General features: G+C 69.5%; 2 protein-coding genes across 2 annotated transcripts; both read right to left on the bottom strand.

The window, feature by feature from the left end:
• Window positions 1-13,336: 13,336 nt before the first annotated feature.
• Window positions 13,337-14,419, bottom strand: GP1BB (glycoprotein Ib platelet subunit beta). Its single transcript, XM_052654490.1, has one exon. The coding sequence runs from the start codon at window positions 14,417-14,419 to the stop codon at window positions 13,337-13,339; it is 1,083 nt and encodes a 360-aa protein (XP_052510450.1).
• Window positions 14,420-14,464: 45 nt separating this feature from the next.
• On the bottom strand, window positions 14,465-22,119 carry SEPTIN5 (septin 5). The gene is made up of 12 exons (XM_052654385.1): window positions 22,077-22,119; window positions 21,919-21,929; window positions 17,868-17,964; window positions 17,689-17,775; window positions 17,373-17,496; window positions 17,164-17,298; window positions 16,948-17,065; window positions 16,759-16,860; window positions 15,949-16,045; window positions 15,729-15,864; window positions 15,513-15,615; window positions 14,465-15,285 (listed from the first exon to the last, which is right to left on the bottom strand). Exons 1-12 carry the CDS (start codon window positions 22,117-22,119, stop codon window positions 15,229-15,231), a joined length of 1,110 nt encoding a protein of 369 aa, XP_052510345.1. The 3' UTR covers window positions 14,465-15,228.
• Between the last annotated feature and the right edge of the window lie 480 nt (window positions 22,120-22,599).

Raw genomic sequence — 22,599 nt, 5'->3', positions numbered from 1 at the left:
CATGGACTCTCCACCCCCGAGCTGGGGAAACCGAGGCAGGCGGCGGTGTGTCTGCCCCACAGCAGGAGTCCGGGCCTGGCAGTGAGGGCAGGCTGACAGAGCAGGGAGGGGGTGGGGCCGGGCCTGGGGCCGTTTCCTTGCCCAGTGGGTCCCCAGGGCACGGGGTTAGGGGTGTGGCCGAGCCCCACCCGCGGGGACCAGACCAAGGACTCAGTACAGGTGCCTGGAGGGCTGGGGCCCCAGCTGCACCAGCACCCCGAACACGCCTTAGAGCCAGGGCCCTTAACACCGGTCCTCCCTAGCAGGGCCCGAGCCCTCCACCCTGCAGTGTCCCACCCCCACCCCCCGGGTGCTCCAGGCACTGGGGGCTCAGAGGAAGATGGCTCCTCTGAGCTCAGAGGGCCTGGGGCCTGGACCCCTCAGCATCCAGGCCCTGGGGGCCCCTTCTTGTGCCGAGGTTAAGAAGAAAGGGATTGAGTCGCCCAGTTCCCTCGCGTTGCAAAGCAGGTTCTTTAACCAGTGGGCCCCTGGGGAAGCCCCAGGCTGCTCCGCACCCCCGATGCCCTGTTCTCATGCCTGCAACCCAGGCCGGCACCGCCATCCATCCCAGATCTCCCCACCCTGCAGGCCACGAAACCTGGGGTTCCTCAGCCCTGGGCTCTATCCAGGGGTCAGAGCAGCCCACGGGCCCACTACCCTGACGGCGAGCAGGCAGGGCAGACCGCGGGCACCCCCCACTTCCAGGTCAGGAGATGCCAGTCCTTGGGGATCCAGGGCTCCTGGTTGGCCTCACAAGGCGCCGGAGGCCAGCGAGAGGGGCCAGCAGGCTGGGGGCCCATACCAGCCCCCCACGTCCTGAAGCTGCCCTAACTCTGGCCCCTCAAGGGGGCTCCAGGCTCAGTGACCCCCGTCACCAGGAACTGTGGCCGGGGGGGGGCTAAGGTTGGCTTGTGGGCGGGGGGTGACCTCCTCTGCCGCCGTTCCCCCTCCGCAAGGCCTGGGCAGGCGCCTCAGCTCAGCTTGGGTTCCAGAAACATTTGCTTTAAGTCTTAAAATATCAGGTTCCTGCATCATGGGCTTCCCTGGGGGCCACTGGACAGGCAGGAGGGACTGAGGAGTGAGAGGGTCCCCCCGCATCCCCCAGGCCCCACCCCAGCAGCCTCTCTGTCAGGCCCTTGGCCGAAGCCAGCTGAGCATCAGGGGTCAGCCTGTTGGGGGGAGGGCCTGCGGAGGAAGCCCCCAGGGTGCCCACAGCAAACCCCGCCTCTCTGGGGCCCCTCTAAGCCTCAGAACCCTTCACTGGGGGAGGTGTGGGTCCCAGCAGCCCCACAGTCCCCCTGGGACAAACTCCCTGCAGCAGGGCCCAAGGAAGGGTGCAGCCAAGGACGGGCTGGATGGGGAGGGGGCCCCGGAACCAGCCTTGTCCTCTCAGCCATGGAGCCTGACCCACCCCAGGGCCAGGCGGGAGGAGCCTTGGACAGAGGGTGGCGCCAGGTGGGTGCTGGGCTCATATCTGGGTGGCTCCCAGAGACAGGGGCGCTCATGTGGGGTCCTGAAGGATGAGTAGGAGTTCTGGGCTGGGCCTGGTTCCGGTTGTCAGGCTCCCCACACAGAAGGAGCAAATTGGAGGGTCTGGGCTGGGGCCAGGCTGGTGGAGCTGGACGCAGGCAGCCGGTGACTTGGACGCTCAGGTGAGCCAGGCTCCGGGGCCCGGCAGGCAGGGGGACAGGAGAGTCCTCTGGGGTGACTGTAGCAGCGTGAAGGTGGCTGCCTCCCCTGTGGCCGCCCCAGGGACCACCGCCTGAGGAAGGCCCAGGCCCCACGGCCCGCCCGCCCAGCCCGCCCCCGGCAGACCACCGGCCTCGGCCCAGGGGACCCGCCTCGGCACGGAGCGGGAATTGGAGCCAGGCAGCAACAGCTGGGCCCACTCGAGCGTCCCCCGGGGCCCCCGCCTCCATTCCCAGGCCCCCATCCCAGCCTGTTCCCAGGCTGCACCCCACCCCCCAGAACCCTGCTCAGGACCTGGGTGGATGCGGCTGCAGGAGGGCCACCAGCTGGGACCTCTTGCCTACCCGCTGGCGACCCGGGCACAGACCTGCCCTTGGGCCAGAGGGTACTCCTGGGGCAGCGGGTGACAGACTGCCGCCCGCCCTCCCGACCTGCCCTGTCCCTGCTGTGGCCCCGGGCTCAGCCTCTCCGTGGCCACACAGCCCGTCCGGACCAGCGGCAGGCCCCAGGGGGCGTGGCAGGCAGTGGGGCGCTGTGCAGGGCAAGGCCCCCAGCGCCTCTTGGGCAGGCCTGCGCAGGTGCAGACAGACGCCGTTTTGGCAGCTGCAGGGGGGCGCCTGCCTCTGCCTGCCTCCCCTGGAGCAGGTCTCGGGGACCCCACGTCTCTGTCCTCACCCCCACCACCACGCACGGTCTGGGTGCCCACTACCACGCTGAAGGCGCCACCGCGTCCCCCCAGAGGACTGGGCACAGCCACTTGCGGGGGCGGGCGCCTCCCAGAAGGGCTGGCTCTACACTCGGGCTGCCCATCTGTTAGCAGGGCCTCCTGTACGCAAGCCAGGCCAAGCCTCCCATTTTACAGATGGAGAAACTGAGGCCACGCAGAACTGCAAGCTGGAGGAGCCCCATGCACGTTAGGCAGGGCTGCCAAGGGAGACGGACAGATGAGGGAGGGGGAGGGATTGGAGGGGACCAGGGCTCGACCCCTAGATCCTTGCTGTCCCCGTTGCCCTGCCTCAGGGCAGGGCCAGAGGAGGTGGGGCCTCAGCGGCTCCCCCCACAACTGCGGGAACCGAGTTGGGGGGTAGTTACTGCCTGGAGAGGATGAGGAGGTCGTTGGCGCCCCTGAAACTCAAGCCGGCACCAGCTCTGGGAATGGACGTCTGACCCCTCTGCAGCCCCCAGGGCCCCGGAGAAAATCCTGGAGGCCAAGTTAATACCAAGACCAATTTTTATTTCAACAAAGTTAATTCTCAACAATGTGATACTGAGGGAGCGGGGTTTCGCTGCCTGGGGGAGGGGGCCGGAGTCCTGGTGCAGCACCGCCCACTCGCCGGCCCCTCCCCCTGCAGGCCCCTCCCCCAGCTGTCCCCCTCCCCCCGCTGCCCTCTCCCCTCCGGCCATACCCCTCCCCCAGCCACCCCCTCCCCAAGCACAGGCTTGGCCACCCTGAGGACACAGCTCCTGGGGACAAAGGGGTCCAGGCTGCATGTCCAGGGTGAAGATGGACCCCCAACTCTGCTCGTGGGCCTGGAGTGACCTCCTCACACCCCACCCCTGGCCCCTGAGACAGTGGGGGGACCCCCAAGCCCGCCCTGGTCCCACTGAGGACGGGGCCCCACCCTGGGCCACCCAGCAGCATGGGTCCCTGGGCAGCACCAACCGAGTGGACCGTGACCACGCGGGCAGCCACCTCTGAGGGCCTGGGCTGGGACAGGGTGCTCCCGGGGGGCGAGCAGGCCCCCCACCCTGTCTCTGCCCAGCTCCAGGCGCCCAGAGAGAAGCAGAAGGGCAGGGCGAGGGCGGAGGGGCTTGCCGACCTTGCTGCCCCAGCCAAGCCCGGGGCTGGACCCGGAAGCCGCCGTGCAGGGATAATCGATGGCCTGGGGGCCCGGGAGGCCTGGCAGGCCCGTCAGAAACCCCTTCTGACGAGGGCCACATGCGCTGCCTGTGGGCTCTGCCGGCCCCACAGGCTCCTCCGCCGCCCTCCGCCCGGTGCCCACGGCTCTGCGTCGGCAGAGCGGACAGCCTGCTTGGGGTGCCGCCTCCCCACGGCCCCGGCCAGCGCCCAGTGGGCAGCAAGGCCGCCCCGTGGGGCCCTCTGGCGGAGGGGCGGGGTCTGCAGAGGGCTGCCCACGCAGCCCGGCTCTCCCTGGAGGGCAGTGCCCGAGGGCAGGGATGGACCAAAGTCAAACCAGATGGGCTGGGGGCCCCGAGGGGCAGGCGGGCCATTCGTCACCGTTATCTGCCCCGCCGCCAAATCACAAACACATTTTTAAGTGAAGGACTGGCTGCCACTGGCCTGCGGGCCTTGATGCCGCCCAGCTGTGGCCACTCTGCGTGGGGGTGGGGGTGGGGTGGGGGAGGGGTGGACGGGTTCGGGGGCAGCGGGTGGCCTGCAGCAGGAGAGACGGGCACCCCTGCCGTGCCCACACACTGCCCTGCCTGCAAGCTGAGCCCGTGCCAAGCCCCCACGTCCACGTAACACCTCCCCTGCTCGGAGCTGGGGCGCAGGGCGCAGGGCACCCCTCCACCTGCCTTCTCCCCAGAGCCTTGGCATCAGAGACTCAGCGTCTGGTCCACACACCATGGGCCAGGGCTGCCGGGAGGACAGAGGCACCTTCTCTATGGGGCTGAGGGCTCCAGGGCTGCTCCGGGGGGCAGTGGGCAAGACCAGAGGCGAGACAGAGGCGGGGGCCAGTGGCCAAGAGGGGAGGGGGGCAGGGGTGTGAGCTGGCACCGCCACGAGCCCCCCGAGTGTCCCCACGAGACCAGCCTCACTCTCGCTGCAGCCTGACTGTGTGCGGCCCACAGGGGAGGGGCTGCGGGTGAGGGGCTGGGGCGGGGCTGTGCCATGTGTGTCCCTCCCTGGGAGCTGAAGGCAGGTCCTGCCCGGCACCCTGGACCCCCGGGCGGGCCCACAGGGGTGGGGGGCGCCGAGAGAAATGGCCTGTGACGGGGTGGGCTCCCAGGCGGGAAAGCAAACAGTGTCAGCAGCTAATGAGCGGGAACCGGCCTGGGGCTGCCGGCCTGGGGGGGGCGGCGGGGGGGTGGCCACCACCATCGCTCATCCTGACAGGCGGGCGGGCGGGGGGGGCGGAGCTGGGGGCCAGGGCGGTGAGCGCGACAGCCCACAGAAGGTCCCCTGGAGGCCCGGCCCGCACGCAGACGACGGATGGACGGACAGACAGCCCCCTGCCCCTCCCCCACGGCAGCCCAAGGGGGCCCGGCTCCTGCGATCTCCGCCAGCCCGCAGACTGGTGAGGACAGGGACTGTCCAGGGCGGGAGGGGGCTGCACCAGGACCCCTGCGCTGTGGGATCTGGGTCCTGAGGCCCTGTGCCTCCGCTGGCCTCTGTTTCCCCATCTTTACTGGGGGCAGGAGGGGGGGTCCCATGGGGTTCCCGCCCTCCCCGAGAGTCCCCGCTGCCCGCCGCACCTCCTACCAGCCTGGCGGCAGTGGGCTGAGTCCACGGCCAAGGGAACGGCCCCTCCGTCCTGCCTGGGTCACTGGTGGGGGACTGAGGTGGGCGCTTTGGCAGCCCCCGACCCAGCGTGCACCCGGCAGAGCCCATCCACCCTGCGCACTGCCGGGCTCCTGAGCGGCCTGGCCTGGGGGCGCCCCCGGAGGTGGACGCCCGAGCGGTGTCCGGGCCCCTGTCCCACCTCGGCCAGGAGGGACGGGCAGCCATAAATTCACACCGCCGGCTGCCCACGGGATAAATGTGTCATCGGCCGCACAATTTACGAGCACAGCCCTGGCCCGTGAGGCAGGGAAAACAAGCCTGTGTACACACAGACGGGCGGGTGGGGAGCGGCAGCGGCCGAGGGCACGCGGGGGCATGGCCGGCAGCGGGACGAACGCCCACTGGAGGCGTGAGGACCGTCCTGCCCCCGACACACGCTCCCTCGTGGGGAGGTGGCCGCCGGGCTCTCTGCCCTTGCGGCAGGTCTTGGCCACAGGCTGCTGCACACAGAGGCAGAGGCAGAGGCAGGGCGGACCATTCTGGAGGATGCAGGGCGCCCAGGGGCTGGGAGATGGACGGGGCTGGGCCGGGCTGCCTCTGTCCCGCCAGGCCCACCTGCTCCACTGTCTCGGAGGCCTGGGGGCACCACGCCTCCCGCCGCTGAACACACCCTGGACACTGGTGCTCAGGGAGTTGAGGGAAGCAACCCAAGAAGACCCTTCACAGTCCGGCCACCACGCCGGAGATGGCCATGCCCGCCACCCTCGTCCACAGGGCCCTGGGGGGCGGGCCAGGCTCCAGGCCCAGCGCCACCAACCTCAGTCACCTGCTGAGACCGCTGCAGTTTCAGCCACTGCAGCCTGAGACACAGACGGGCCCCGGGAGACCCGGCGGCTCTCGGAGGGGCGGCGGGGGGGCCCGGCGCAGGTGGGGAGGACTCGTGGGCTCCCGACGGCATCTCTGCTGACCGACCAGGCCTCAGGCACGTCACACAGCAAGGCTGCCTGCGGTGTCCACAGCCCCCGCTGTCCATGGACGACGCCACCCCTCCTGACAGCCTCGCCGCAGAGGCTCGGGATTGTGGCCCGGGAGAGTCTGGCACCGGTAGACCCTCAGCCCAGGGAGAGGGGCCGATGGATGACCCAGACGTCACAGTGCCCGAGCCATGTCACCCCAAATAAAGAGAGGCAGCCCTGAGCCCCTCAAAGAAGTTCCCACACCAGGGACCCACAGAGAAGAGGCCTGCAGAGCAGGTCGAGACCCTGCACAGCAGAACCTGACACGCTAGGGACACACACAGTAGGGCCTGACACAGTAGGACCGCACACGGTAGGACCCCACGTGGTAGGACTGCACACGGTAGGACCCCACACGGTAGGGACACACACAGTCGGGACACACACAGTAGGACCCCACACGGTAGGGACGCACACAGTAGGACCCCACACGGTAGGGACGCACACAGTCGGGACACACACGGTAAGGCCCCACACAGTAGGACCCCACATGGTAGGGACACACACAGTCGGGACACACACAGTAGGACCCCACACGGTAGGGACACACACAGTCGGGACACACACAGTAGGACCCCACACGGTAGGGACGCACACAGTAGGACCCCACACGGTAAGGCCCCACACAGTAGGACCCCACACGGTAGGGACACACACAGTCGGGACACACACAGTAGGGACACACACGGTAGGGACACACACAGCATTTAGCACCAGCAGACCCAGAGCCCTGACACACAGGTGGCCCCGCTTTCCTCACACAGAGGCGCACTGCCCTCCCGGTGCAACGTCCCTCGGTGGTGGCGTCACAGGCCCCACCTGCTCCGGGTCTGCCGCGGGCGCCCCTCCAGTGGGCACGGGGCATGGGCGGGCATGCTGGGACAGGCGGCTCTCAGGGCCCTGCCCCCAGCCCTGCCCAGACAGAGGCCGGTCCTCAAGACCTGCAGACGGGCTGGAATTCTTCAAGAGCATCTTTAAACAAACAAAGCCCAGAGAAAAGCAAACGCCCCAACACAAACCACATCAAAATAGACGTCTGCGTAGACCCACCGTCTCCCACGGGGGCCTGCAGAGGCCAAGGGGGCATGACAGCCAAGGTGACGTGTACGCTGCCAGGACCCCCAGCCCCAGGCTGCAGCCCCCTCTCAGGGTGGGCGTGCCAGGCCAGGCCACACTGGGCGGGAGAGGGAGCACCATGGGAACTCTCAACCTCCCCTGGGATCTGCACCCCCACTCCCTGGGGAGGCCAGCAGGCAAAGCTCAGGGAGCCCCTCCAGCCCCCCACCTGTGAGTGTCCCTGTGGGCCTGGGACACTGGCACGAGGCACAGACGGCAGCCCCTGGGCAGCCTGGGGGGCTGCTCCCCGCTGGGCGGAGGTCTGAGGACCAAGGCGCTACACCCCAGCCTGACCTGTGCTGCCGGCGGCCTCCGGGCAGGGGTGCCCACGGGTGGGAGCATGAGCGGGAATGAATGAGGGGGGAGGCCCTCCCCCCTCCCCCAAGCTGAGACCAGGGCACCTGGCGCCCCCACACTCTCCTCCGGACAGAGACCCTCCCTGTCCCCACCTCCACACACCAGCTCGGGGCTCGGGGGGTGGTTCTGAGCATCCAGGGGACCGTCTGCGTGACGAGGTCCAGGCCAGCCCCCAGGACACTCGGGGCCTCTCTCGGGCATAGAATTCCCAGAGCGTCAAAGGTCTTTCGAGACCAGGAAGCCCCCGTCCCCACGCCCATCCCTTTCAGACAAGCCAGGAAAGATGTCATGGTGGACGTCTGCGGGCCTACCTGTGTGCAGGTGGCCTTATCTCTGCCGCCTGCACCCGGTGGGGTATCTGAAGGACAGACACCCAGGGCGGCACTGCCAAGATTGGGCCCTGGTTCCCCATGCAGGTCCCAGGAGCATCCTGACCCCAGAGGGTGCTCACACCTGTGGCGGGGCCCACCTGGCCCATCTCTCAGCACTCTTTGTCTCGCTGGCCCTCAGCAGCTGGCGCGGCAGGGACAGGAAACCCAGATGGAGAGAAGGACAGACAGCATTTCCCCCGGGGCAGAGGGGACCCCTGGAGGCTGTGCTGGGGAGGCCGCTGACCCCCAGTTCCTGCGGGCCAGCCAGGGGTCTCCTGGTGTGACAGGATGCCTCCCTGCAGACATTTCCTGTCTGCAGACAGAAACGATGAGGGCAGTGAGGCTGTGCGCCCAGCGTAGACAGCACTGGGTGTACACGGCACCAGGTGTATACAGCCCTGCTGTAGACAGCGCCGGGTGTAGACAGCGCCGGGTGTACACGGCACCAGGTGTATACAGCCCTGCTGTAGACAGTGCTGGGTGTAGACAGCGCCGGGTGTAGACAGCGCCGGCTATACACAGCGCCGGGTGTAGACAGCGCCAGGTGCAGACAGCGCCGAGTGTAGACAGCGCCGGGTGTAGACAGCCTTGCTGTAGACAGCACCGGGTGTAGACAGCACCAGGTGTAGACAGTGGGTGTATACAGCCCCAGTGTAGACAGCACCAGGTGTAGACAGCGCCGGGTGTAGACAGCGCCGGCTATACACAGCGCCGGGTGTAGACAGCGCCAGGTGCAGACAGCGCCGAGTGTAGACAGCGCCGGGTGTAGACAGCCTTGCTGTAGACAGCACTGGGTGTAGACAGCACCAGGTGTAGACAGTGGGTGTATACAGCCCCAGTGTAGACAGCACCAGGTGTAGACAGTGCCGGGTGTAGACAGTGGGTGTATACAGCCCCAGTGTAGACAGCGCCGGGTGTACACAGCGCCGGGTGCAGACAGTGGGTGTATACAGCCCCAGTGTAGACAGCGCCGGGTGTACACAGCGCCGGGTGCAGACAGTGCCGGCTATACACAGCGCCGGGTGTAGACAGCCTTGCTGTAGACGGCACCGGGTGTACACAGCCCTGCCGTAGACAGCACCAGGTGTAGACAGCACCAGGTGTAGACAGCACCAGGTGTAGACAGTGGGTGTACACAGCCCCAGTGTAGACAGCCCCAGTGTAGACAGCGCCGGGTGTACACAGGGCCGGGTGTAGACAGCGCTGGGTGTAGACAACACCGGCTGTACACAGCGCCAGGTGTAGACAGCCTTGCTGTAGACAGCACCAGGTGTAGACAGTGGGTGTATACAGCCCCAGTGTAGACAGCACCAGGTGTAGACAGCGCCGGGTGTACACAGCATGGGGTGTACACAGCCCTGCCGTAGACGGCACCGGGTGTACACAGCGCCGGGTGTATGCAGCTCCAGTATAGACGGCACCTGGTGTACACGGCCCTGGTGTAGACAGCACCGGATATATACAGGCCCAGTGTAGACAGTGCTGGGTGTAGACAGCCCAGGACTGGTGACTGTGCTGCAGAGAGCTGGGTGGGGACGTCTACCAAGGACAGTTCAAGGACAGAGGGACACAGCCAGGGCTGGGCCCAGTCACCAGGGCCAGGGACCCCACAGACCCCCTCAGCCTGGGGGGGTGCTGGCAAGAGCCCCCCGCTGATTTACGGTCGCCCGGGGGAGGGAGTTGTGGCTGCGAAGGCCTTGCTCTTGCTCCCCGCTCCCCCTCGTTGGGGGTCAGCAGGCTGGGGTGCGGTGGTTCTCAGCTGGTTTCCAGATGGGCCGGTGGAGAGGCGTCTGGAGGGGCGCCCGGGGCGGGGGGTCGGTAACGGGACCCTGCGGTCAGCGGGCGGCAGGAGCTGCTTTGTCTCTGAGGCCGGCGCCTCCCGGCTCTAGGCCCGTCTCCGTCACGCGGAGCCCCCCCCCCCGTGCCCACGGCCGCCCCGGTGGGGGGGCTGGGCTCTGGTGATTTATCACCCCGCTGCCTGCCCTCCATCGGAAACGCCGGGGGTGGGCGCAGACGGTGCGCTGAGCTATGGGCCCCCAGGGCCCCGCCACCCACCCCAGTGTTGTTGCTCCGTCTGGGCGGCGGGCCCACCCCCAGCACGGCCGGGGCCTGGCCCCAGCCCTTCCCGGGGCCTCGTCCGAGGGGCCCTCGGAGCTCGTCCCCAGCGGGCGGCGGGCCCCTCCGCAGGCTGGGGAGGCCGCGGGTCCGCGCTCCGCCGCCGGCCGGGTCGAGAGGTGCCCCTCGCCCTGGGCGCCCGGCAGGCGGCGAGGCCAGCCTTTCACGGCCCGCTCCGCGCGCGCCCGCAGCCCCCGCCTGCCCGTCCGCGCTCCGGCGCACACAGCAGGGACTCAGTAAGTGCTCACCGCGCCGCGGGCTCGCTGGGCTGAGTCCCGGGCCACTGCCGCCCGGCGGAAGAAGCGCCTTATCTTCCCGCGACCGCGACCGGCTGTGGACGCGGGGCGGGGGGCGCCCCCGTCCCCCGCCCCGCCCCCACCCGAGCGCCCCGCGGACCCCGAGGCCGCCCCAGCCAGCGCACGCAGCCCTGCTCTGCGTCCCGCGCCCCTCCGTCCCCCCGCGCCCCTCCGCCCTACCCCAGCCCCGCCGCACCCCCGCGGCCCCGGCCCCGGCCCCGGCAACCCCCCGCGCCCCTCCGCCCCCCGCGCCCCTGGGCTCCTGCGCCCCGCGCAGGCCATTCGGCAGGTCGCGAGCGCCCTCTGCTGCCGGGCTGAGGCCGCGCTCCGGGGAGGACCGGCCGCGGCGTCTGCCCTTCGCAGGAAGGTTCCGCGCGCCGGTCAGGGCTGTGTCCGGCTGGGCCTGCCCCGTGGCCTTGCAGGGACTCAGCGCTCTAGGCACCCCCTCGGTCGTCCTCCCGTTTCCAGGATGTGGCTTGAGCGTCGGGGCGGCCCGGGGTGGTGCGCCACGTGTCTGGGCAGGCCAGGCCAGGATGCAGGGCGGGTAGGCCTTGGATACTCAAGGACAGAGTGGCAGCAGGAAGCCCGTGCCTGCCCCGGGAGGACCCCGGCCTTGGTCTGAGGCTGGTGTTCCTGGGACTCACATCACTGCCCCCCACCCCAGGAAGCTGGGGACCAGTGTGGTCAGAGGACTGGAGCTGCAGGGCAAAGGGGCCCGGAGTTGCCCGCCTGGGGGCTGCGGGCATGAAGGTCTGGCAGGGCTGTTCCCAGCTGGGTGGAGTCTGAGCCCCAGGGGGGACCAGCCTGTCAGTGGGGAAGGGACCCTGGGCCCGGGTATCCTCCCTGAGACAGAGAAAGGGACACAGAGGCCCGGGGCTGGCGGAGGAGCTATGCTTCCCCATGCTCTGGGCCGGTCGGGGTCCCCAGCTGGGACCGCTCCCCTTCGCCACACCCCAGAGGCTGAGGCCCCAGGGTCTGTGTGAGGAGTGTCAGCTCAGGGTCAGGGCCGGCAGCCCCCGGTGCTCAGTACCATGGCTGGGGCCCCCAGAAGTCACGGGGAACTGGCAGGAGAGCAGGACGAGCCTGGAGTAACCACGGGGTTCTGCTGCCCTGTCGTCTGAGGGGGGAGTTCTTCCTCGGATCTGACCACACGATGATGCCGGCCTTTTCCTCTGTCAGAAGATTTAGACTTCTGGCCCCCGGGACCACCATACCCAGCCCCTCAACAGGACACTGGCTGGGAAGCTGGGCTCCTGCTCACTACTGGGCTCTCCCAGTTCCTGCAGGGACCTGTCCCGTAGCCCAGGGAGGCCTCCCTGTCTTAGCATGGGGCCCCCCAGGCCCTGCATTTGCCCCGCAGAGGCCTGAGAGAGGAGGAGAGGGGGTCCTTGGGGCCTGGTCTCAGCTCTGCCCCTAGGGCAGCTACGGAGAAAGCTCTGGGGCCCAGCAGGGAGACCCCCCTTGGAATCAGATTTCTTGCTGTGGAAAGAAGGGGTGACACCCCGTTCCTGGACTGCACTGGGGCTGAGTTTAGGGGGTGACTTGAGTATCTTGTGCGATGACTATTACCTCTGACCCCCACCAGGGCTCCGGGCCACTCCCTGGGGGGCAGGGGTCATTTCTTTGTGCAGAAGGGGCCGTTGTCCCAGATCTGGTGATAAGCCTGGATGGACAGCGGACAGTCAGCTGCAGCCCACAATGGGCCGGATGCCACGCACCTGCCCACAAAGGAGGGGGTGGCTCCCACCTCACGTCCCACCGGCAGCCCCGAGATAGCATCGGCCCGGCCAGAGGGCCATCCGTCTTGTCCCACAAAGGCTGAGACAAAGACCGTGTCAGTGGCAGCCTCCCCGACCGGGTCAGCGGGGCCAGGGGCCTTCCTGGGCCCTGGAGCCGGGGCTCAGGCCCCAGGCTCCTCATCAGCAGCCTTCATTGTTCACAGGGCCAGACAGGTGGGGGCCACACCTAGAGCGGAAGTGGGGAAAGCATCGCCCTCTCTCTGGGGCCACCAGGTCCAGCTTAGCAGCCCGAGCCACACTGGGGCACGTACTCAGGATTTTCCAGGCCCTGGGATGGGGGAGACCAGGGCCTGAGAAGCAGTCAGGGGTGCCTTCCTGCAGGAGGTGACAGCCAGGTGGAGGACATGATTCAGAGACCCTGCAACCCCCCGTGCCTCCTCACGCCTGCAGGGAGCTTCTGTGGACCCCAGCTCACAAGGCTCACCCCTCCTCACCTGCTCTCCAGATCTTCTCACTCAAATGCCCAGGAAGGTCCTGCTGGAGCCCTTGGCTGCCCTCACCATCCCTGGTGCAAAGCACTCCTGATGCTTTGGGGCACCTCACACCCTGAACCTTCCTTGGAGCCACCTGGCAGACCCACCCTGGCGCCCAGAAACCTCCACTCCGAGCACGTGCTTTCAGCACAGGCACCGCCTGTGAGGTTCCGACTGTCCCCACGCTGTCCTCACCCCCACTCCCCAGGTGGGCACTGTCCTTCCAGCCCTTCCACACCTCCCCACTTGAACTTTGGGGAGAGTCTGGGGCAGGCGAGTTCACTGGCTCGCGCCTGTGCCCCCAGCAGGAGGTGATATGGAGGTGTATGAGCTGCCATGTGGGAACCGCCCCACCCCCACCCCCCACCCCCAGCTCTTTCTGGGTTTGGGAAGGGGACTCCGCGGCACACGGTGCAGATCGGTCGGGTGGGGAGCAGGGTTTATTGGCAGCGCAGACAGTGTAGGGGGCTCCTCGGTCCAGGTCCAGGCGTGGGTGCGTGTGGCCAGCGGAGGCGCAGCAGTCGGGCCCCTGCGCGGGGCCGCCGGGGAGGAAGGTCTGGGAGATCGTGAGGACGGGGGAGGGGGCCTGGCCGCACGGTTCAGCGCCAGTCGCTCGGCTCGGGGGTCGCGTGCTCGGCGGCCAGCGGCGCGCTCGGCGGCCTCCGGCACGTGGCGCGGGCGCGCAGGCCCCGCAGGCGGCACAGCAGCAGCGCCAGCAGCAGCGCGTGCAGCAGCCCGAGGACGAGCAGCAGGAGCTGCGCCGCCAGCGCCGCGCGGCAGAGCGCGCCGGGGGGGCAGGTGGCGCGCAGCTCGTCCTCCGCCAGGTAGGGCAGCAGGCGGCCCCGCAGCGCGGGGGGCGCGGCGCAGCGCAGGTCGCGGTAGGGCTCCCGCTCGGGCCGGCCGGCCAGCCAGGCCCGCAGCGGCACCAGGCGGCAGTCGCAGCGCCAGGGGTTGGCGCCCAGGTGCGCGGCGCGGAGCACCGGCAGCGCGTCCAGCAGCCCGGGCGGCAGCGCCGTCAGGTTGTTGCCGGTCAGCACCAGCTCGGTCGTGTCTGGCGGGAAGGCGGCCGGCAGCGAGGCCCACGTCAGGCCGCGGCGCCCGCAGTCCACGCGCGTCCCGGCGCAGCGACACGGGGCGGGACAGCCCGCGGCCGAGCGGCCCGGCGGCGCGAGCAGCAGCAGCAGCAGGCTCAGCGCCCCGCGCGGCCCTGGAAGGCAAGCGCCGCGGTGAGCCCGCCCCGCGGGGTCCCGGGCGGCATCGCCACCGCCCGCGAGCCTTGCCACCCGCCCGCCTGCTGGAAGCGTCCTCCGGGTCTGGCCCGAACCGTTCTGACTGCAGCCCAGAGGACCAAAAGCCTCCCCGCCAGATGTCCTCGGGGAGCGCGCGGCCCGGGCAGACCCCAGACTCACCGAAGCCCATGGCGAGAGGTCGGCGACCGGGCGAGCTCTGGAGCGCCGGGCGGTGGTCGCGGAACCGGGCGATAAGGCCGCCCAGCCCCTCCCCGGCCCTGGTGCGCCTGCCGAACCGACCACAACACAGCCACCCCGCCAGAAATAACCCCGAGGCCGAGCCGCCGGCGCAGATACAGCGCTATCGCCAGGTCGCCGGCCGACCGGGCTTCCGGCCCCTCGCTCCCGGGGCGCACAGACCATTCGGACACCCTCTTCGACGTTCACCAACATTGTTCTCCTGTCACCAGGACAGGGTGCAGCATTCACAACGGGACACACTGGGGAACGGGGCTCGGGGCCAGGGATCATGCGGGTGGAGGGACGGGGACCAGGGACCCAGAGCGACAGCGCTGCTGCGGAGAGCAGGCCTCCCGCCGCTGATGGGCAAAGGGTGGGCCGGGCCGGGCTGCGGGGGAGGCGCTCGGGCATTCACTGCGAAGCCCGGCCGCATTACTGTCCCCTGCAGCCAGCTGACCTCCTTAGATCGGGAGGGAGCCTAATCACTTCCGCTCCCAACCTGTGCGCAGAGGTGCCTGGTGAGTGGGGGAAAGGGTAAGAAGGCCCTGGCCCACGGGGGCCCAAAGGGAGGCTCCGAGTAGGGAAACAGGCCAGGGTCCCGGGGATGGGCCCCCCCACCCCCACTCTGCCTTGGTTCTCCCGCCCATGTAAATAGGGCCTGGAGTCAGTTCAGTGACCTTCCAGTTGGGGGCAGATCTCAGAAGTCACCACCCAACTTAGATCCAGCGCCTCAAAACCAAAGACGACTGGATGTGGGGGTGCCACCGTCCAGGCCGCTGGGAAGCAGATACAAACGAGGGGAGGGGCCGATGCTGACAATAAATTAGGGTTGGCTGGGGGCTGTGACCCAGCGTCTCTGAGAACAAGAGGGGAAAAAAACCAGGTCTGGGGTGGGGGGTCGCGTCCGGGCCTATGGGCGACCCAGACGAATCCGGCGTCGAGTCCAGGCCCGTCGGGGTCCAGGGGTGGGAAGGGCCAGCCCGGAAGCCGGCAGCACAGTTATGGCGCGTGGGCTGCGGCCGTCACTGGTCCTGCATCTGCAGCTTCATTTTCTGCAGCATTTCTTGCATCCGCCTTAGCTGGGGGCGGGGCAGGAGCGGCAGGGGGCGGGTGTGAGCGAGCGGTGGGCGGGGCCTGCCCCGCGCCCAGCCTGGCTCCGCCTCCACTCCCCGCCCACCACCCTGGCTCTACCACCCAGCCTCGCTCCTCCCCTCTCCCCACCCACCAGCCTGGCCCCACCCACCCAGCCTCGCTCCTCCCCTCTCCCCGCCCACCCACCCTGGCTCGGCCCCTGCTCTCCGCCCACCTCCTCATCTTTCATTCTGATGAGCTTTTCAGTCTCGGCGTCAGGCGTGGGCAGTGGCAGGATGGGTATGGGGCTCTCCATGCGGCTGTCCTGCGTCAGCTTGCTGCAGGGTGGACACCGGGGACGAGGCTGCTGGAGGCCAGGCTGACCCTCGACACCAGCCGGCCCTGCGGCTCTCGCACCTCCGGGCGGGGCGGGGCGGGGCGGGGCGCGCACCTGGTCATCTGCTGGATGCACTGCGCACGGTAGTTCTCGTAGTGCACGTCGCAGGTCACGTCCTTGAGGTCGTGCATGTGCGTGCGGATTAGCATGTTGCGAAGCTTCACGAAGTCGCAGTGCGCCTGGTTCTCCACTGCGGGCGGGGGCGGCCGGTGAGTGGGCCACCGGCCCAGGGGAGCCTTCCCCCCCAAAGGCTGTGCCCCAGGCCTGGACTCACCCTCCACGATCCCCCAGGGGTACAGACGCCCCCGGACCCGCTGTCCCTTGGCCTCCACCACCGTGTTGCTGCCGATAACAGCGAAGGGTGCGCTCTCCTGGCGGGGGGTGGGGGGGGGCAGTTGCAAGGGCTCAGCTCAGTTAGCATGGGTGTGAGGTCCGTGGTCCAAGAGGGGCATGGGTACGCCTCCATGTCCCCAACAATAGTCTCTCCCCTAAAAGAACCTGTTATCCCCACCTTGGGCCTCTCTGTTGCCAGCTGAAGCCAGAGCTGGTGCCGCTTACATGGAGGGCTTTTGCCAGGCTGTGCCCAATCAGATGTACCCTCCCTGCCTGGTACCCCTCCCCCTACTTCCCCAGAGCGGAGCCTGTGCTGTTAGTGATACCCCTGCTGACTTTGGGGTGAAGGGCCTGCCCTGGTCCTGGCCTAGTGGCCACTTGTCCCCAGCTTGGCTTCTCCATCACCACTCAAAGCCACCTCCTGCCCCCAGAGCTCAGGACTCTGTGAGTTGGGGCATGCACATGCCTGGGGTACGAGAAGGGGGCTGAGTGCAGGGCCAGGGTGGGGCCTGGCCAGTTGACTGTGCCCTTGTATCCTGGCAAGCACTCCATGACCCATGAACCACACGGGGCCCAAGCCACACTGGCCAGCAGGGACCTGAGCCATCCCCGGCTACGACTCTACAGCCTGGATGAAAGTCTCACGTCCCCCCCGCCCCGTCCCCCGCCCCAGGTCAGACCAGGGCCCCAGCACTCTTCTAGGCCCGCTGTACAGTGGCCTCTGGGGTCCCCCCAAGCGATGCAGGCTCACCTTCAATTCCCGGTCCTGCTGCTTGAAGTCCTCATCCTCGTCCGAGTCGCACTCAGGAAACTGGTACACGTGGATCCCAAACTTGTCGATCTCTTCCCGGATCTGCAGCCAGCGAGGGCTGTCAGGGGAGGGGCCGGCGGCCTCAGTTCCCCCCGAGCCCCGCGCAGACCCCCACCCCCGCAGGCTCACCCGCTCTTTCAGCTTCCGGATCTCCCCTGGGACAAGACAGTCGGCCTTGGCGATGAGGGGCACGATGTTCACCTTCTCGTGCAGGGCCTTCATGAAGCCCACGTCCACCGGCCGCAGCCTGTGAGGGGGGCCGGGGTGAGGGGCCCGTGGGGCGGGGGTGGCGGGAGGGGGTGCCCGAGGCACGGGCAGGCCGCCTGGCCCGGGGCGGCCACCTACCCGTGCCCGAAAGGGGAGATGAAGTACAGGCAGCAGTGCACACGGTTGTCCTGGATGTTCTTGCGGTTGAGGCCGCTCTCGTCCCGGAAGTACTGCTCGAACTGCTGGTCCACGTAGTCCGTGACGGGCTTCCAGCTGGGGGTAGGGGCACGTGAGGCCAGCCGGGCTGGGGGCCGGGGGCTGGGGCAGCCCAGGCAAGCCTTCCTCACCACTCAGAGTTGTTGACGGCGTCCCCGAAGCCCGGCGTGTCCACGATGGTGAGCTTCAGCTTCACCCCCTTCTCTTCGATGTCCACCGTGTGCTTCAGGATCTCAACCGTCTGGCTGATGCGTTCTGGGGCGGGGGGCGGGGGGTGGTTTACAGTGGCCTCTGCGGCCCTGACTCCTACCCCCGGGCACCCCAGACACTCCCAGGTTACGTGGCCTGGCGGTGGTCTGGACCCACGCTTCGGGGACAGAGGATCGGGGCTGGACCTGGAAGGAGCCCTTGAAAGGATCACCCAGCAGGGCCGTGGGGCCCACTCACCCTCGGCACTCAGCAGCTTCCGCTCCTTGTAGAGGTCCGTCAGGAAGAGGCTGTGGACCAACGTGGACTTCCCCAGGCCCGACTCCCCTGCCCACAGATGCAGTGGGGAGGTCAGGTCCCAGGCCCCAGACAGCATGGCTGCCCGTGCCCCTACCCGCCCTGGGGCCCGGCCCACTCACCGGCCACCATGAGCGTGAAGTCGAAGCCCTTCTTCACAGACTTGCGGTGCACCTGGTTGGGCAGTGTGGCAAAGCCCACGTACTGCTTGTCAACGTCCTGGCGGGGGTGGGGCAGGTCAGGGGCACGCCCCGGTTGCCGGGGCAGCCCCGGGCCCTGCCCCTACCTCGCTCAGGCCAGGGAGGCAGCAGGGCAGGGTCCCCCGGGGAAGGGGCATCTCAGTAGCAGCAGCGGGCGAGGGTCTGCGGGCAAAGGACCCCCCTGAGGTGGGAGGCGGGTGGGCGTGAAGGGTAGTGGTGCCCTCAAGGGCTTCACAGAGACGGATCTGTGCCCGGAGCGGGGGCAACAGGCACACCCAGTGAGGCCGGTGTCCTTGGGTGGGGGGCAGAGGGCACCAGGACCCGGACCCCTCAGACATGCCCAAGGCCCTCCGAAGCTGGAGAAGCCCCCACCTGAATACTCACCCCTCTGCGAAAGTCGGGGGTGGGAGGCCCCATCTGGCCCCGATCCAGCCGCGGGGGTGGCTGGCTGCAGCAACGGTGGAGCTGGGGCTATTTATAGACAGCAGCCCCTGGCCTCCCCAAGGCCCGGCGCCCACCCCAGGACCCCAGGGCCCTGCAGCCAATGTCATATCCCCAGTCCGGGCACCGGGGTGGGCGTGCGCTGACCCACTTTCCGCGCCCCAATCCACACACACCTTGAGCCGCCTCTGGGCCTGGGTCCGCGGCGACAGCAGCGGCTCCACCAGGCGGTCTTGGGGTGCTGCCAGCGAGTCCATCCCCGCCAGCCTGGGACCGTGCGGGCCGCGCTGGGGCCCAGAGGGTCAGGCCCGCCCGCCGCCAGGCGTGTTCTCGCCCCGGGGGCGCTCGGACGCGGGCACCGGGGCCCGGGGCGGGGCGGCGCTCACGCGATGCGCGACCCCGAGGCCCCCCTCGAGCCGCGGGTCCGGCCCCAGACGGCCAGCCCCGGGCACAAGCGGGTCCCTACCGGACGGGAGCGCGCGGTCTCCGGGAGACGGTCGCCTGGAAATGAGGCCGCGCGGGCGGAGCCACCGGAGCGGAGGAGGGCAGGGCCCAGCTCGGCGGGCGGGCGGGCGGCTGCGCGCGGAGCGGCGCGGCTCGGGCCGTCAGCCCCGCGACTGCACGGCGGGGGCCGGTCCACGGCGGGTCCGCGCCGCCGCGCCCGCCGCCAGAGGGAGCCCCATCCGCGCGCTCCCGCCCGGCCCCCCGAAACTCCCCACAGACGCAGCCCTCCCTGCGCGCCCTGGCCCCCGCGCGTGTCCGGAGAACGCTTACCGCCGCGGCCCCTGAGACCAGCGGGGAACCTGCGAGGGTAGAGCCCGGCTCCCCACCCAGGCCCGCGTCGGGCCGGAGGGGCGGTCACAGCCCTAGATGCCCGGCCCCCATCTCCTCTGCAAACGCGGAAGCTGTGGCCCGTGCGTGGTCCCCCAAACCCGCCGGCCAGCCCTGCTGGCCAGAAAGCTGCTGCCAGCCGAGGGGGGCTGATGGAGCGGACCCCTTCCCCCGGGGGGGGGGGCACTCTGTCTGAGCTTCCACCCTGCCCTCACCCCCAGGATTGGGCAACAGGGAGCCTGGGGGGCTCCAGCCAGCTCCGTCCTCTTGCCTGTGCCGCGATGCCAGGGACCACGGGGGTCTCCTGAGCCGCCAAACCCAGCCTCGCCCCCACCCCGCAGGCCCCCACCAGAATCTGAACAGGCCAGACCAACGGGAAGGAGCTGGGCCTCCAAAGAGGTGGACTCGCTCTGAACTCTGTCAGTAGGGGTGGGAGGCCCCCACACCCTCACCCGCCCTCCCTTCCTGGCTCCCTGCTTAAGGGGCCTCTGTCCCCCAGTCCAGGCTGGAGCTGCTGCCATGGGGCCTGGAGGCTGCTGGCACCTGGGGAGAAGGGGTGGGTCCACTGCTGGGAACAGGGGCGCCTTTCATCCAAGAGGACGGCGGAGGGGCCACAGGCCACAGCCCAGGCTCGTGCCCTGGCTCCGAGAAATCACCCGCCACGTGCACCTGTGGGGGGTCTCCAGCATGAGTATCCCCCAGCCTCCAACCCCGGGCGCCACCTTAGACACAGCTCCTAGGCCCAGTTCCTGCCGGGTTGACAAGCTAACCTCTTGGGCCCGGGGCACCTCCGAGGACAGAGCCGGGCCTGGCCTCATCTCCCCACACCCTGGGGCCTGAAGGGTGCGCTGCCCAGACGGCCTTGGTTTGCCCACTGGTAAGGAACAGCCTCGGGAGGCCCGGGACAGGGGACAAGCCCAGCCCCTGCCAGCCTGGCCCGCATCCCACCTCACCCGCACAGGGCTGGGGATTCCCTGGGGGTCCCCAAGGAGAGGGCCCTGCCGCCCGCTTTGTCTGGTCCTCGAGGCACAACAGACACTCCCTAGGACTCAGTGCCGCGCCCACCTCCTCCCCACCGCCTGGTGCCTGATGCTCTCAAGGCGTTTTCATTCTTAGAATCTCCCCATCGGCTCTGGGGACGGGAGCCAGAGCCAGGGGAACCACCACTTTCGCTGAGAGGGGTTGCGGTGGGGGAGGGTACAGGGGACCACCAGAGCCCCCACCCCGTGCCTCAGACGGTGGGCACGGAGGGGTCCATCAAGTCCCCCCTCCCCCCAGTGCCTGAGATGGTGGGCACGGAGGGGTCCATCGAGTCCCCCTCTTTCCTGGAGGGGCGACAGGCTGAGGCTCAGAACGCCAACAATGGAACAGTGAAGACCCACGGGGACCCTGCCCCAAAAGCCTGGCTCCTGGCCCCAATCCCGGGGGGACCCTACATGCCACCCACATAACGCCCTCTGCCTCAGGTCCCGGGGGCAGGCATGGGTGAGGCCGGTCCTAGCTGAGCTCCAGGTGGTGCAGACACTAGCCCAGAGGGGCTGGAGTCCCAGCAGGGAACCCCAAGTGCCCGCAGGCCCCGGAGTAGGGGGCCGGTCTCCCGGGGCTTGCCCCGTCTCTCCCTGAACAATGGCAGGCTGGCGGGCTGGCCCCGCGCCTCCTGCATTGTTTGACCCGAAGCATGGGCAGGCAGCTCCTGGCCCTGGCTCCCCAGGGAGCCCCTTGCTGGCAGGGTGAAGATGAGAGGCCCCTCCCCACGAGCCTCGCCCGGCCCAGGGCGCAGCCGGCAACTCCCAGCTCCAACACCACCTGCCAGGCCGCTCCGCCCACCTGCCACACCTGGGCCAATACTGTGGGGTTCCACACAGGGTGTGAACCCCCATCCCTGACAAGGGCTGCCAAGGCCACCCTGGTGCCCAAGTCAGCCTTCCTGTTCTGCCCTAAACACGGCTGCGCTCGAGCAGAGAGACCTCAGCCAGTGGGGCTGCCCCAGGGCCCCAAGCTCCCCCGATGCGCCCCCCTCCACGGGGCCTCCTCGATATTTAAGCCTGACCTCAGCCAGGTTCGCCGTGGGTGTCCAGGCAGCCTTCTGTCCAGCCCTGTGCACCCGGAGGGTGGGGGCCCAGGCCGGCCCTTGGGTGAACCAGTTAGTACCCTCTGGGTCTGAAGACCCATGCTGGGCAGGGGGATGACTCAGACCAGGCCCTGGAGGCTCCCAGTCTAGGGAAGAGGCCCCAGGTCAGCCCACTCACGTCTCTCAGCGGGAAGAGGATGCAGAGACGCTGGGTGGGGTGGCCCGAGCAGCCGCCCGGCCGCCCTGTCCGTGTGGGGCCACCCGGGGTCCGCCCGGCTGCTGGACGCAGACCCCTCCCCCCGCCCCTGGCCTTCCATGACCAGGGGCTCCCTCAGGACCCCCTCCCCCGCCCGCGGTCTCGGGCCAGTTCAACAAGCAGAGGCCGGCGCCGGACCAGTGGGAGGGGGCACCCGGCCCATCCCCCATCGGGCAGGGGCCCACGCGGCGCAAGCCAGGGTCGGGATCCAGGACCGCGCGCGGCGCCCCCGCCGCCGCGCAGCGCCCGGGCTGACGATCGGCTGTCGCGACAGGGCGGGACGACGGCGGGCGGGGGCGCGGTCGCGCGGGGCGCCGCGGCGCTGCTGGCAGCATGGGTCACAGCGGGCCGGGGGAGCGGCGGCGCACGCGTACCTGCTTGTCCTCTGCGGGTGCGGGTCGGGTCGGGGGTCGGGTCGGGGTCCAGGGCCGGCCGGCGGGCGGGACAGAGACCAAGACACGCGATGAGAGGCGCGCGGGCGGCGGGGACAAAGGCGCGCGCGCGCGCGCGGGCGGGCGGGCGCCGGGCTCACCTGGGGTCGCCAGCTTGCTCTTGTACCGCAGGCCTGTGCTCATGGTGGCCGCCGGGGGGGACGTGCGCGCGGGCGGGGCGGCGACGAGCCGAGGCCAAGGCCGGGCTGCGGGGTGACCGGCCCCTCCGCGCCGCGGCCCGCCCCGCCCGCGCGCCCGCCAGCCAATCGGCGCCCGCCGCGCCCACGCGCGACCCGGCGCGGCCGGCGGGGGCGGGGACCCGGGCGCCCCCACCGCCCCGCGCCCGCGGCCGGCGGCGACGCCCTCCCTTCCCGCCGGCCGGGCGCCGGGGCACCCGAGACCCGCGCTGCGCCCGGCCCCCGTGACCGCGGCCGCCGTTCACCCCCCCTCCTCCCTGCCCAGGGCCCCCGGCCCCCCAACACCGTCCCTGCCCAATCCCCGGCCCCCTACCCAGACCCCGGCTCTGACTCCTCCCCTGTCGTGGGACCCCCGTCCACACCTGACCTCTGATCATCCTTGGTGTGGCCCCCCCGTAAAGCCCGCCCCCAGAGGCTCGGGCCTCAT

The sequence above is a fragment of the Budorcas taxicolor genome, chromosome 17 (assembly GCF_023091745.1).
Source record: "Budorcas taxicolor isolate Tak-1 chromosome 17, Takin1.1, whole genome shotgun sequence".
Classification (NCBI taxonomy): Eukaryota; Metazoa; Chordata; class Mammalia; order Artiodactyla; family Bovidae; genus Budorcas; species Budorcas taxicolor.
This window is presented reverse-complemented; position numbering and strand designations above follow the sequence as displayed.

What these genes read in the sequence shown, in the direction of transcription:
- GP1BB (XM_052654490.1), bottom strand. Translation starts at nt 14,419, where the DNA reads ATGTTGGTGAACGTCGAAGAGGGTGTCCGAATGGTCTGTGCGCCCCGG.
- SEPTIN5 (XM_052654385.1), bottom strand. Translation starts at nt 22,119, where the DNA reads ATGAGCACAGGCCTGCGGTACAAGAGCAAGCTGGCGACCCCAG. An exon ending in GAAGCTGCTGAGTGCCGAGG is followed by an intron (nt 17,497 to 17,688) that starts GTGAGTGGGCCC and finishes CCCCCGCCCCAG; the next exon opens with AACGCATCAGCCAGACGGTT. An exon ending in GCCGTCAACAACTCTGAGTG is followed by an intron (nt 17,299 to 17,372) that starts GTGAGGAAGGCT and finishes CCCTACCCCCAG; the next exon opens with CTGGAAGCCCGTCACGGACT.